The sequence below is a fragment of the Mustela putorius genome, unplaced genomic scaffold (assembly GCF_011764305.1).
Source record: "Mustela putorius furo isolate JIRA1106 unplaced genomic scaffold, ASM1176430v1.1 tig00003909_pilon_pilon_pilon, whole genome shotgun sequence".
Classification (NCBI taxonomy): Eukaryota; Metazoa; Chordata; class Mammalia; order Carnivora; family Mustelidae; genus Mustela; species Mustela putorius.
In genome coordinates this window covers 16,610,261-16,623,937 of record NW_025422057.1, presented here as the reverse complement: position 1 = coordinate 16,623,937, position 13,677 = coordinate 16,610,261, and the positions used below count along the sequence as shown (strand labels likewise).

Below are 13,677 nucleotides of genomic sequence, written 5' to 3'. Positions count from 1 at the left end.
ACCATCATTAGTCCCCACACCCTGCAAAGTTCTGATGATTCTGGAGCAGGGGACATAACTTCTCAGAGAACACTTGGAGGGCAGTGACGTCACATCGGTCCAGGCCCCTCCCCTGCTTTCCGGTGTCTCCACAGGGGCCCTGCAAGTTGTGTAATCTTCTGGCTGCATCCCGTCTCTTCCTCCTGGGTCAGGGCTTCACAAGCCATGGCCTTCTTCTTCTTCTTCTTCTTTTTTTTTTAAGTTAATTTATTTTAGAGAGCCAGAGTGTGAGCAGAGTGAAGGACAGAAGGAGAGGGAGAGAGAGAATCTCAAGCAGACTTCCTGCTGAGCATGGACACCTGACACAGGGCTCCGCCTTATGGCCCTGAGATCATGACCTGAGCCGAAACCAAGAGCCAGACGCTTCACAGACTGAACCACTCTGGCATCTGTTGTGACCCTGTGTTAGTAAATACTGTTTTATTGGGACCCAGCCACGTTCACTGGTGTAAGCATTCTCAGCAGCAGGATCGAGGGGACGTAACAGAAATGGATGGCCAGGGAAAAAAACTAAAATTTTTGTTATCTGGTCCTTTCAGGAAAAGTTTGCTGACCCCTATCCTAGAGAGAACAAATGAGATAAAGGTTTCCCCCCAAGAAGGGGCTCATTTTTTCCCTGGGTTGGATATTAGATTCACTAAACATAGGGCCCTTTCATCTCTGAGGGTCTGGGGGCTCAGGAAGTACCAACCCGTAAAAAGACTTGACTGACATCAAAGGCAGTGCGTTCAGCAATGTCTCATCTATGCGAGCTGCTGCCCTCAGACACCTCCACGCTCTCACGTAGACCTCTCAGTAATGCTATGGAATGGGAACTGTTATCCCCACTTTACAGATGAGGAAACTGAGGCCCAGGGAGAATAAATGATGTCCACAGTGTCCTGTAGCAGGGCTACGGCAGAGCGGGGACTCTTCCAGGTCTGTTTTGAGTCCCGAATGCTGTTCATAGGCATTCCTCTCTCTGCTTCCCTGTGCTGAAGGCCCAGTAGGAAGACTGTCATGACTTCAACATGAATAAACATGAAAAAAGGTTGATTCAGGCCCAACTGGTGGCTCCAGAATAAAAACCACCCAGAGTCCAGGACACCGAAGAGAGGATCTCTGGCAAGGGCATCATGAGGAAGACTTTTCTTAGGGTGAAAGAATCAGCCCATAGACAACCAGAGTCCCAAGCCCACCCAAGGCAGCACAGGAGCTCTCTCCAGCGGGATGTGTAACCCAGCTCATGAGAAAATGTCGCCCAGAACTCGGACAGAGCAGACAAACTTCATCGCTCCTGACACCCACACCGGAATGAGGGCTGAAGGCTCTGCGTGTGAATTCAAAAGAATAGAGGTCCCAGGTAGGACTAGTCCAACTCCCCAGATAAAGACATAGTACATGATAAGCTCCCCCTTTTTCCTTCCTAAATTAAAAGGACTACGCATCGTTTAGAGACTGCGCTCCTTTAGGGCTCTGTGCAGAAATCTATTCAGTTTCATGTTGTTGTGATGCCAAGACTGTAGGGACATAAGAGACCATGTGTGGGAAGCCTGCAGCTGTTACACAAAGAGCAAAACTGTTTTTTGCTTGAGATAAAGGGAAGATGACATGGCAGGGAAATTAATCTGGATTAAAAGGACTGAGGTCACTTCCTGTCGACACAGGAAGAAAAGCTGCTGGTTTGTTTTCTGAGACTCTGTCCACAAAGTCACACGAGGCTGGTGGGGGGGAAAGAGACGCCCCAGTCACATGAGTGATACAGGGATTTGACTTTGGTGAAAATGTCTCTTTGTACTTTTTACCGACCGTACAGGTGCTGGGACGTCCCCAGCTTAAATCTGGAAAACAGCAAACACTCCCCAGTGCTCTGCCTCCTTGGCCATTGCTCTGTGGTCAGGTTGCCATCAACGGTGTCCCCAGCACTACACTGGTGACCTGCTCTGCAAGCATGGCCACCTTCAGCGCCTCCCAGTCTACAGAAACTTCCCACCCACAAGGATGTCTTGTCCATCACCTTGTTCCCTTCCTTTTTCATACCAATCACTAACTAAAATGAACTTGCTCACTTTTCCATTGTCCCTGTCTCCAGACAGAACGTCTGTTCCTCAAGAGCCAAGTTCGTGTCTGCCAGCTCTGTCCCTGCGTCGCCAGTGCCCTGCTCCTGGCGGATCACTGGGGCATATTTGACGGATATTAGTGTAGTCTTCAAGCACAGGTTGGAGTGTGTTTAAAATTTCACAAATACCTTAGTTTTTCATATCCAGTTAGCGCTGCTATTTTAGGGGTCCTGGTTATAAGGTAGGTATCCAACTGTCATTTTAACAGAGTTGTTTTTCATTTAAGATACATTTATTGAACACCTACCATGGGCCAGGCAAGTGCCAGGCATCTATGCTAAGAATTCAATGGCAAACAAAACAGAATGCCTGCCCTCAGGAGCTTTCAGTCTGGTGGGGACAGTGGGGAACGAGGATTAATGACACAGCAATGCAGGCACAGAAGGGCGACCTCGCTATGGGAAGGAAAAGCACACACAGGGCTTCTGAGGAAGTCATGTCTGTGTTGAGACCAGGAAGATACATGAACTAGGTGCGTTAACTAAGTAAACTTGCTAAAGAGTGATTAGGGTTGGAGTTAAGAAAAGAGTTAGCGTGGAGTAAAGATTAGGGGAAGAATAGGGTGAGTCCAGAGAAGAACTTTCCAGAAAAAGAACTTTCCAGAAGGAGAACTTTCCAAAAAAAAACTTTCCACTGTCCTAGAGGTTAGGTGGATGCTGACCAAGAGTGAGTTGAAGGCTGCCTAAAATAGCTGGAGACAAAATAAGTAGAGAAAAGAAGACAAATTTGGACTTATTTAGGAGATAAAATGGTGCGACTTGGTCTGTCCTCCAAGGACATCTGGTGGCCAAGGCCTTGAGTTTGGCCTTCTCCTGGGCTGGTACCTATGGGCCTTCCTTGGTTAGCAACTTGGCTTCCAAAGCTGGAAGCAGCCACGCAGCTGTCCGAGCACGTGTGACAAATATGTTACGGCGGATGGGTGAGCAGAAGGGCCAGGGGAGCACCTGCCTCGGCTGGCAACGAGGTTTCAGAACTTGGATTCAGAACTCAGGCGGGAGGATTCCTGGAGCCCTTCCATAGATTACTGCGGGCAATCAGGTGATTACAAGAGCTCAAGATGATGCCTATTAAAGAAATCAATTGTGTTCCTGAGAACCCACGCTTCATGGGTAACGTTGCCTTATATAGTCGTCTCTGAAACCCAGCATAGCTAAATAAGGAACAGAGGGAGCAACGGGGCCGAGTGAGAGCATCGTGGTTTCTTCACCCTCTTGATCAAAGAAAGACTCCAATGAAAGGGGAAAAAAAAATAATTAAAAAGTAAAAACCTTATGTAATGAGATTTAAAAGAAAACTTTTGAAGCCAACAAGCAACCATGGGCAGTGCTTCAAAGGGCCCAGAATCAATGTTTGTCAATAGCAGTTTTGCATCCTTTATCTTTCATGAATAGAAAGTGTGATGTTATTAGGAGCCCATCCATGCCTTAATTCTGTTTGAGATTTGATGAATCAGAACTCTGTTAACATTCTGTCTGAATCAGCAATGGCCAAGGCCTATAGCAGAAGCCTTACCCGAGCCGGGGCTTTCATCCTGCCACTAGGATGGTAGTTAACTCTCGGACCTTCTGCAATGAACCCTCAGAGGCCCCCGGGGTGCATGCAGGGGCCAGGGCTCTTGAACTCTGCCACTTTCTTTGGAGACTTTCTCCCCAGAAAAGAAACCACCCCTGTGACTCAGCCTAGCTGCAAAGTTACCATTTGTTTAATCAAGATAGTTGGTTTGCAAAACATTAAACATTAAACAGTATTTGATGCCTAGTTAATAATTGGCATCCTCTTCGTGTGTTCCTGAATCCCTGGAGACTGACATTTCCCCCCCAAAGGCACAGACAACAAAAGAAATTGTGCGTCGGGCCACGCAAGGGTTCTTAGACTGCGTAGATGTTTGCCAGCATGTCTCTTCTCCATATTCTGCTGTTAATGGTTCTAGCAGGGAAGACAGCCATTGGGGTAAGTGTTGCTTTCAAATATCTGTAGTGGAGAGACTGAGGTTATGAAGAGGACCAAAGGGCCAGGAGTGACTAGAAACTTCAGTTGTGAAGGGCTGGTGTTGCCATGTTGTATATGGCTTGATTGTAAGCGTCAATGCACACCTGGGACGTTGGTTGCTGCTGTTGAGAATTCCATTCCAATGGGCCATGCAACTGACTTGAGCCCTCTTGAAGGAGAGTCTCTGTGAGCACCTTCCAACTAAAGGGACTGAGTGAGAAAATCTGCTAAGACAGTGGGCTGTGATCTGGGGTGGATCTTGGAGAACCCTTTGAGATGCCTTTGAAAGCCATTGACTCTCCTAGTACCTATTGACAGACTGACACAGTTTTCTGGCCATTTCAGGCAACACGATGGTAAGATCCCCTGTGATTTGGCTCTAGAGGAAAATCTTGTCGGTTGCATACGATGCCAGCCATAGGTTTATTTAGACGAATTCGTTTTGGAGAAACGTGGGTGATATTGTTTCTCTCTTTTCACAGGACCCTAGTAGATGGGGAAGGAAGGGGAAGAAGAGACCCAAGGGAGGTAGTGGTGAGGAGGGAAAGGAAATGCCATCCAACGGTCTTGCATGGGGCTCTAGGCATTGGGGAGCAGAGGGGTAGAGGAGAAGTTGGGTCCTGCTATGTGCCATTGTGGTCCCGAAGTACTGACTGGATCTCTATGGGCGCAGGAGAGGGGCCATCAACAGAAGCAGGGTCTTCTGGAGTTCCCTCCTGGATGTGGTTTAGGCAAGAGTGTGGGTCTGGGAGCCAGTGCCTTGAGTCGCAGCTTTGCTACATTCTAGCTGTGGGATATTGGGCAGGCAACATAATCTCTCGGAACCTCAGTTTCTTCTACTGCAAACCAAGTGATAATCTCTTACTGATCTGGGGAGGGCCACGGCTGATTGAATGAGGCAATGCATTGCCTTTCCATAAATGTTAGCTCTTTTCCCTCAAAATTTCCAGAATGAATACAACTTCTCTATAAAAATCAAAGAATGTGCTCCTTTGGGCTGTGCATCGGGGCAGGGTGTTGGTGGGTAGAGAAGGAAGAGAGGACAGGAACCGAATTAAAAGTCATACTCTCTTTATCTTATGAAATGCCTTTGCATTTTATCTCCCATTTTACTCCGTAGAGTTTTTCCTGTAGGAAGCAGGTTCAGTTTTAGGTTTTCTGATCGATACTTCAAAAACAAGAGCCTCTCCTTCCCTTTCGGCAAACTGTCCTCAGACACTTACCTTAGCCCCATATTAACCTGTCAGGTGTCTCACCTCTGAGAGAGTTCTCTTTCACAGTGATGACTTGTATATGTGCACTGGGGTTGCAATTTACAAATCTTCAAGCCCTCACCTCATTTGATTGCTTGTTGGATGTCTGGGGCAGAGGCCCAGCAGAAATTGCACAGGTCTAGAAGAAGAGGTGGAAATTATCAGAGGTGCACATGGGGCCCAGAGAAAGTATCCATCAGAAAGAAATAGAGCCTAAAGTTTGCAGGCAAGGAGAGGGTTGAGGCAATCTGTTGGAAATTCACAAAACGATGATGGTCCCCCAAAATCCCTTTTTTGTAAGCCCCAGTGAATTTTTAGGGTTAGCAATGAAATTATAAGTCAATAATGGATAAAAGAGAAAATATGAGAGATAGCCTTCAGGCAATGAGCTTAGTCAGTTCCAGAGAGAGGATTCAGGGCTTTGGAATGTTTTCTTACCCCAGATGTGTGCCAGACAGGTGGTTGGGAAGGCGGCTTGCGTTCCACGGGCCAGGCCACAGACATCCAGAGGAAAGTGGCCAATTTGCTCAGATGCTTTGGAGAGTTTGGGAGATCATTGCAGGGAGGAAGCCACGCAGCCAGATGGGCTGGGGAGCGTCTCCTACCCCACATAGCTAAAAATAATAACCACCTGCTATCATTTAATGAGAAGTCCTGTGAGCTGGGCTCTGTGTTTCCCGTGGCTTGGTTCCTTTCGGGAAACACCCAGAGAAGAAGGTACCTTTATTGCTCCCATTTTACTGGTGAGATGATGGACAGCTTAGCCTCAAGTCATACCCCTGGGAAGTGGCAGAGCTGAGCTCTAGACTATGGGCTGCTGTCCACTGTCTGGATCAAGTCTTTTGCCTGGACCCCGGTTAAAGATGAGATTTCTTCTGTCCACAGAGCTTCAGGGGCATGGTCCTTTGTGTGGGAACAGGAATCTCTTAAACTGGGAGTCTGTGTACTGGTTGGGGTGTAATGGCTCCACGTGCTTCTGGAACTTAGAGAAAAGCATTCACAAGGCCTGTGATCACTATCCTTTGGAAGTATGTGTGGACACTCTCCCTTGAATTTAGGTCATGCAGCAAACCTTATAATGTCTTCTCTATAAGCTCATCTAACTTAGATTTTTATTCAGATACCCATGATCCAAAGATGTATAGGTCAAACATGATGGCCATCAACACCAGAGAGGCAGCCATGGGTTCTTCCTGGCTGGAGCTACATTTGGTTTTCCTTAATGAACATCTGTCACCAGCACAGCCTTGTAGGGTTGTCCCCATTTGATGGGTGAGAATCAGACCCAAAGTTGTTCAACTAACTTCCCAGCCAGGATTGAGGCCCAGATCTGCCCAACTCCTCCTCCATTACGGGAAGCCCGCTCAACTCCGTGAAGCACAGGCACCGCCATCCAGGGTTCAGAAATCTCTTCTTGATCTGCTTCTTGGGTGATTTGGGGGTGCCTCTGGTCTTGGTCATAGTGGAATTTGACCTCTTCCAGGGTCAGAAGCCAGAGGACAAGGCTTCTTCAGGCCTGCCCTACTTAGCTCAGCCCATCCCCAGAGAGGACAGACGACAATGGCTCTTCCTCTCCCCAGTGTGTTTGCTCCCACTTCTGGATATTTTAAACCTTAGCGTTTAGACCTAAGAACTCCAGAACTCTATCCTCCTCCCAGGCAGAGCACCACAGAAATTTTTGAACAGGCTGGAGTCTACAGATTGGCAACTTGGGGTACATTCTGCTCACAGCCTGAGTTTTATTTGGTGGGTAGAAGGTCAGCCTAAGAGTATTCTAATTTCCTTTCAATTGCTAGGTGACATCTGCAAATCAGAACATTTTACATAGAAATATAAATTCCCAGCTTCTCTTGAAAACATTTTAGTAACATGGGGCTCACATTCTTGCTTGGCACCAACTAGATGAGGGGCTATTGCTCTCATTTTTAGAGGAAACTCAAGCCCCCGAGTCCATAGGCCTTACCACTTTCTACTGTTGACACCTTTTTGCTTGACAGATGTTCATTATCTGATGGGTTCTAGCTTGGAGAGAGAGAAAGAAACAAGAGGGAGCCCTGTTTGTCTGTTATGACGCAGAAACAGTGTGGATGTTGAAGAATTGGAATCAGTTTTGTATGGTCACATAACTGGGTTCAATGTCTGATTCATTTAAGCATCCAAACCTGCACGTCCCCCAGGACTAAACCAGGCCTTTGATGGGAAGATACAGGCCACCCCTTTCTAAGCTTCATTGTTCCAGAATGTTCAAGTCTCTTTCAAACCCAGGAGGGACATCCCTCTCTCTTGCTGGAACCCACACAGAGACTTATAGAAAAGAGAGCGACTGAATTTCACTGCGACTTCTCATACATTTTTTTTTTTTTTGACTGATCCAAAGCACAATTTCAACTCATTAGCTTTGGCGGTGTGCACTGGTATTTAGGGAAATCAGGTCGCAGGAAATCGCATGTGTAGATAGGCACAGATATATTTATATTTGAAATTCATTAGGGTTCCCTAAATGCAAAAGCCATGCTGCTGTCACAGAGAAACAGCATGGCAGAATATTCGGCAGCCGGGATTTTAAATAAAACATGCTTTTCTTCATAATTAATATAACAAGGTTTTCTGGCTTAGGACCTGGCAAGGATCCCAGGAAAAACGAAGGGGTGGGGGTTGGGGGGTTGGTGTAAAGTGCCTCTGACCCAACAAACATATCCCAGAAAGAGTTTATGCTTAGGGAACCCTCCTCAGTCATGCCCACAAGAGAGAAAGAAAGGAAGAAAGAAGAAGGAAGGAAGGAAGAAGAAAGAGAAGGAAGCAAGGAAGGAAGGGGGGAAAAAAAAAGAAAAAAAGAAAGAAACTCAAACTCATTGACAACAGTGGCTAATAATCATAATCATAGTGGCAACCATTTATTAAGTTTACTAAGTCTCTACCGTGTATCAGCTATCATGTGCCTACTGCTTATGATCTCATTAAAGTTTCCCAATAGCCCCACAAGTTCGGGACCATGTCACCCTCATTGGACAAATAAGAAACTAAGCTATAGAAAAGTTCAATGATCAGCATGCTGTAGACGGCCGCCTGGGGCTGGGCAGGGGGCGGGGCGCGGTTACAGAGTTCGGATTCAAACCCAAGTCTGCCCAATCCCGGTTCCAAGCTCACGACCCCTGCGCTAGAGGCTGGCCAGGTCAGGGGCTACCCAAGAACAAAGGAGAACGTTCAGTGTGGTGTGGAAGGCGTCAAAAGACGCAGTGGTCTCAGACTCCAGCTTCCAGCAGGCGACAAAGTTACTCCCACCTGGAGGCAACTTCCACGGTCCCTAAACTTTTTCTTTCTAACCCCAGAAGCATCGAGGCTTGCCAGATGGCTAACCAATCAGTTCAGTGTTTTCAAACTTTACTCATGAATGAAATCTTGTTAAAGCCCAAGCCCGTTTCTTAATATGTTCCTTACACATACTTACCTTTTCTCTATCTCGATAGATTTATTTTTAGAGGAAATTGTCAGTACTATAAATGGAAAAACAAAAATCACAGAAAATGATGTCATTGAATTCTTACTGGCTACACTTGTCACATAGATGGTCAGAGCCTCAAGCCTGCTTTCTCCTTGTGGGAAGAGGGGAGTAACACGGGGGGTGGGGGGAGAGAGTAGAGACTTACCGGCTCCAGCGAGTTTTTCTTTGGGATGGCTTTGGAAGGGTTGACAGTAAAATTGGGAGGGGAGTGACAGCCTCCTGCTGTGTTGGCTGCCACGCCCTGGCCAAGCACCGCCCACATCATCAGCCTGGGGATCCCTGGGTCCTGCCTAGAAGACACAGCTTTGGGGCTGGACTGGGTTCCCATCAGTGGGAAGCTCCTTTTCTGAGCCCCTGAGCTATTTGCTGAGGCCAACTGGCCCAGGTTAACTTGAGGGGTTATGCTCCTATGGCCGGCCTCAGACCCATCCTACTCTTTTGTTTTATTTGTTCATTTGCCTTTCCAAGGGCCTTCCAACTGCATATCACATCTAGAAAGGAGTGTTTTGATGCAATCTCCCCATCCCGAATGACCTTACTCTCTAACCTTCAATCCTCCCCAATTCCTTGAAACTACACTCCCCGGGAGCAACCGCATCCCCTTGAATAAAACATCAAGGCAAGGAAATTTTTAGTTTTACAATTGGGAAAACTGAGGCACGGGGGGATCCAATGCCTTGCATAGGAGCAAATATCAGCCCCCTGTTTCCTTGGCCAGGAGCTTCATGCCTAAGGCAGATACAATCAAAGTGAGGCTGAGGGTAAAGTCACCTGGGTACTGGTTTGAAATTCATGTTCTAGGCTTACTCCAGACCCAGAGACATAAGACGCCTGCAGATCGAGCCCCGGCATCTGAATTTCCATCCAGCTCTCCAGCCAAGAGTGACAACTGCCATGGAACTCCTCCCTCCACCCCACCCCCTCTCTGCTTGTCACGTGAAGCTACAGTCAGTCCAGCCCCTACTTACCAGGGTGGGGGGCTCGGTGGGCTCTACAGCTCTGAGCTTGAAAGCAGAGAAGCTGTACAGAGCGCCTCCAAGCCAGGCACAGGAGACTGACTTCAGAAAAAGGCCTTTTCAGAAAAAGGCGGTCAGGTCTTGAGTCCCTCCCCTGCCCCAGTCAGCTCAGGTCCTTAAAGGAATACTTCACACTCCAACACCCCGGCCCTTAGCTTCCTCCTCCTTACAAGAAGGCTCTAGACCCGCTCCTCTCCACAGTGCTAGCTTGCTGGTCACTATGGTCCGCCTTCGCCCAGGCTCCCAAGAAGGAAACCACGCACCCACACAACTAGACAGGGCTTTCTTCTTTGGCCTCCCTATGTTCCCTCTGTCTTAGAGCCTTGCCTCCTTGCCGGGGGCTTCTGATTAAAGTCGTGTTCCTCAGCACATGAAGGGAAAAACCAAATGGATACACAATGGATCCGACTCCGCCTTTGAAGGAATGAAATTTGGATATACGCTACCAACACGAACCTCGAGAACATTATGCCTCGTGAAACAAATCCAGTCACAAGGACAGACCCTGGGATCCCACACATATGCAGTACGTAGAGTAGGCAAATCTAGAGACAGAAAAGACAACGCAGGTGAGCTGTGGGCAGGGAGGAAAGCGCTGTTGTCTAATGACTACAGACTTTCTGCTGGGGATGATGAGAAAGTTTTGGGTAAAGAGAGCAGAGACCGGGGGGCGCCTGGGTGGCTCAGTGGTTTGGGCTGCTGCCTTCGGCTCAGGTCATGATCTCAGGGTCCTGGGATCGCTCCGCAGGAAGCCTGCTTCCCTCTCTCTCTCTCTCTCTCTGCCTGCCTCTCTGCCTACTTGTGATCTCTGTCTGTCAAATAAATAAATAAAATCTTAAAAAAAAAAAAAAGAGAGAGAGACAGAGCAGAGACCGTTAGGCACAACAGAAATGTGGCTAATGTTTCTGAATAGCCCACTTACAAATGGTTCAAGTTCAAAAGTACTGGGTTATGTGTATTTTATTCCTTTTTTTTTTTTTTTTTTTGGGAAAAGGTGTAAGTGGCTTTGCACAACTGTTAATTTCATCACTTCGCTTGTCTGGAGCAGGAGTCCCAGTGTGGGGAAGGTATGGGGCAATAGTTGGGATGGTGACCGGAATCCTAACAACCTCTGTCCTCTGTCACTGCCACCTCTCACCCTGACCTTAAGCTCTTTGTCCAACAGTGAGGACTGGCCTGCTGAATTGCGCACTCCTGCCTCTGGCTCACTTTCCAGTCCCAAGGCTGCGGCTTCACCTGGCCACAGGGCAGACTTCTCTCCCACACAGCTGCCCCCGGGACAAATGCAATTCTTCCTCATTGATCTACCACCAGGTCATGGTAGAACATCCAAGGGGAAGGGATGGTGGGATCAGGGTCCCCATTTTTTACCTACCCGGGGAAAGGTTTCTCTGTTGTTTGTTCACACCAAGCCAAGCTTCTGGCCCCAAGGGACAGGTCTAGCTCCCCATCTCCCATCTTCTGCTTTCCAAGCTTGGAATTCATCGACTCAGGGTTTTAGCTTCTGCCTTTTGGTTTGTTTTCTAGAAGATCTAGAGTTCTGAAAGGTAGGGGAAGAACCAGAATTGAAATAGTCTAGAAAAAGATTAAACTAGATTAAAGAGAGGACAAAGCAGATTAGACTTCAATGCTCCTCACCCCCAAGGAGACTACACCGTAAATCAGTAAGACTCAGAGACAGTATCTTTTTCTCTGCCCTCTTTATCTTTCCCACTAACCAACCTTAGCCTAGAAGACACTAGAAGTTGCTATTTTAGCCCTTTTGAGACGAAGAATACAAATGGTGGAAGAAGCTGGCCGTGGCTAGCAGGCCCCCCAAGCTGGGTGGAGATGTGCGTTGAGCTGCATTAGCCACAGTGGACCGGCGAGGCTGGAGCTGACTTTTGTACCTTCAGCAGCTGTCACTGGTGCCCGCTGGCCCTCTCTGTGTCCTGCCAGGCCTGGGCTAGACTGAACAGGCCTTTCCTGGGACAGGACAGGGGTCTGATCTCATCACCCAGTTCCATGCCCTGCCTCTCTCTCCGAATTAGGTAGCTCTTCTGTTTTCTTCTTCATTCTTCCTTCCCAGCAAATGCTTGCCATGGCGCCCTCACCCCCCGTCATAATGGAGATTAAGACCAAGGACCCTGATGGCTGGCTGGCCCCGTTCTATCCTGGCTGCACAGTGGGCCAGCCGAGCTCCTCTGGGCAGCTTAATCTCTGCCCATCTGTTTGCTCGCCTCTAAAATGGGCATAATTATAGAACCTCAATGACCAAGGATTGTGTACAGCAAGTGAGACCAAACGCATATCCGTCACTTGGCACACTGTCAGCTGTCAGCACACATCGACTGAGACGACAGTTGTCTCCTCTTTCTTCTTAATCCTTTTGCTTTCGGGGTCTTCCTCCTTGGATTTCCAGTCCCAGGATTAGGAGCTGTTTCATTTCCCCGCCACCGTGGAAAAATGGAATGCCACCATGGGATGAAAAGAGGCAAATATTGTGCCCACCCAGTCCCCTGGCCCCGCCACCCAGGTTAGTTTCAGGATCCAGACGTCCGGCGTAAACAATGACCACTGGCTCGGCCTTTCCCACCTGGAGCCCCAGTTACCCAGGCTGTGCCTGGGCACCCCGTTTCTGCATTTCACTGCGGCCTCTGCTGGAGGACCCAGTGATTCACAAAACGAGTGGGCCGGCTCCGGATCCCTGGCACCCCCTGACACACAGCCGAGGCTGCACAGCTGAACTGCAGCAGCTTCCGACTCTGCGAGACCCAGTGGGATCCTCAGGGCCCCCAGCCCAGAAAGGTCTCCCTTTCTTTTTGTTCGGGAACCCTCAGAGCGCCCGCACCTGCTCCTGGAAAGGGCACGTCTGCCACCTGCTGGCTGTGGGCGGCGCAGCATCTGGCCAGGCCTCCTGGTCCGGGTCAGAGCCGCGATCTGGGGCTCTGGGCCAGGCACAGGTGTCAGAGGGCCTTTTCCGCACTGGGCGCAGAGGAAATCTGTTCCTCCAAGTCCTCCCTCCTGTCCTGCCCACTTCTCGGGGTCGACAGTGAACAGGCATGGCAGTTTATATGGGAGAATTCAGGTGGTACCGCCTCTGGGCTGGGCAAATAATGGGTAGACAAGCTCCGGATAAGCTCCATGGAGGGAAGCTGAGGTGCGGTAAGGGGCAGGATCAAGGCAGAATTGGCAGGAGGGGTAACGTTGGCATCTGGGGCTGTCTCATACCCCTCTTTTGGCACCACCCTGCCCCTCAAGCCTGGAGGGGTCAGCATCAGATGTTCCCCGTTTAAGACCCCAAGACCAAGGGTCTGGGAATACCCCCCGAGACCTGAACTCAGCCTTCCTCTGTCAGGCTCCCCATTCAGAACCCCCTTCCCAAACAAAATGCCCAGCCTTTGACTCATTCTTTGCAGAAACCAAGCCAGGTGGCCGCGAGGCAATTAAACAGGGACAGGCATCGTCCAGAGAGCAAACGTCCTCAGCGCTCTGCACCTACCCCCCTCCTCAGCTGTGTGTGGTGGATGTTGTCCAGTCTACAGAGGGTGGAAGGACCAACACACTGAGCGTGAATACAGATATATTCCCAATGCCATTATCATTCTCGAGAAGTTCCACATTGATACACTAATATTCTTTAATATGAGTTTATATTTGGGTTTCCCGGTTGCCCCAATAATGTCTTTTATAGCTTTTTCTCTTTTTTAAATCAAGGATCACTCCCTGCATTGGGTTGTCAGGTCTCTTTAGTCTCATTTAAAAAAACAAAAACAAAAACAGCCTTCCCAACTTCTTAG

The 13,677-nt window shown here is 48.6% G+C and overlaps 1 protein-coding gene across 1 annotated transcript in view; it reads left to right on the top strand.

The window, feature by feature from the left end:
• Positions 1-3,938: 3,938 nt before the first annotated feature.
• HABP2 (hyaluronan binding protein 2) overlaps positions 3,939-13,677 on the top strand; it is a 32,392-nt gene continuing 22,653 nt past the window's right edge. Inside the window, exon 1 of the mRNA XM_004763832.3 lies at positions 3,939-4,088. Within this exon, the coding sequence (XP_004763889.1) occupies positions 4,020-4,088 (69 nt within the window). The 5' untranslated portion in view covers positions 3,939-4,019. The remainder of the gene's footprint in view (positions 4,089-13,677) is intronic.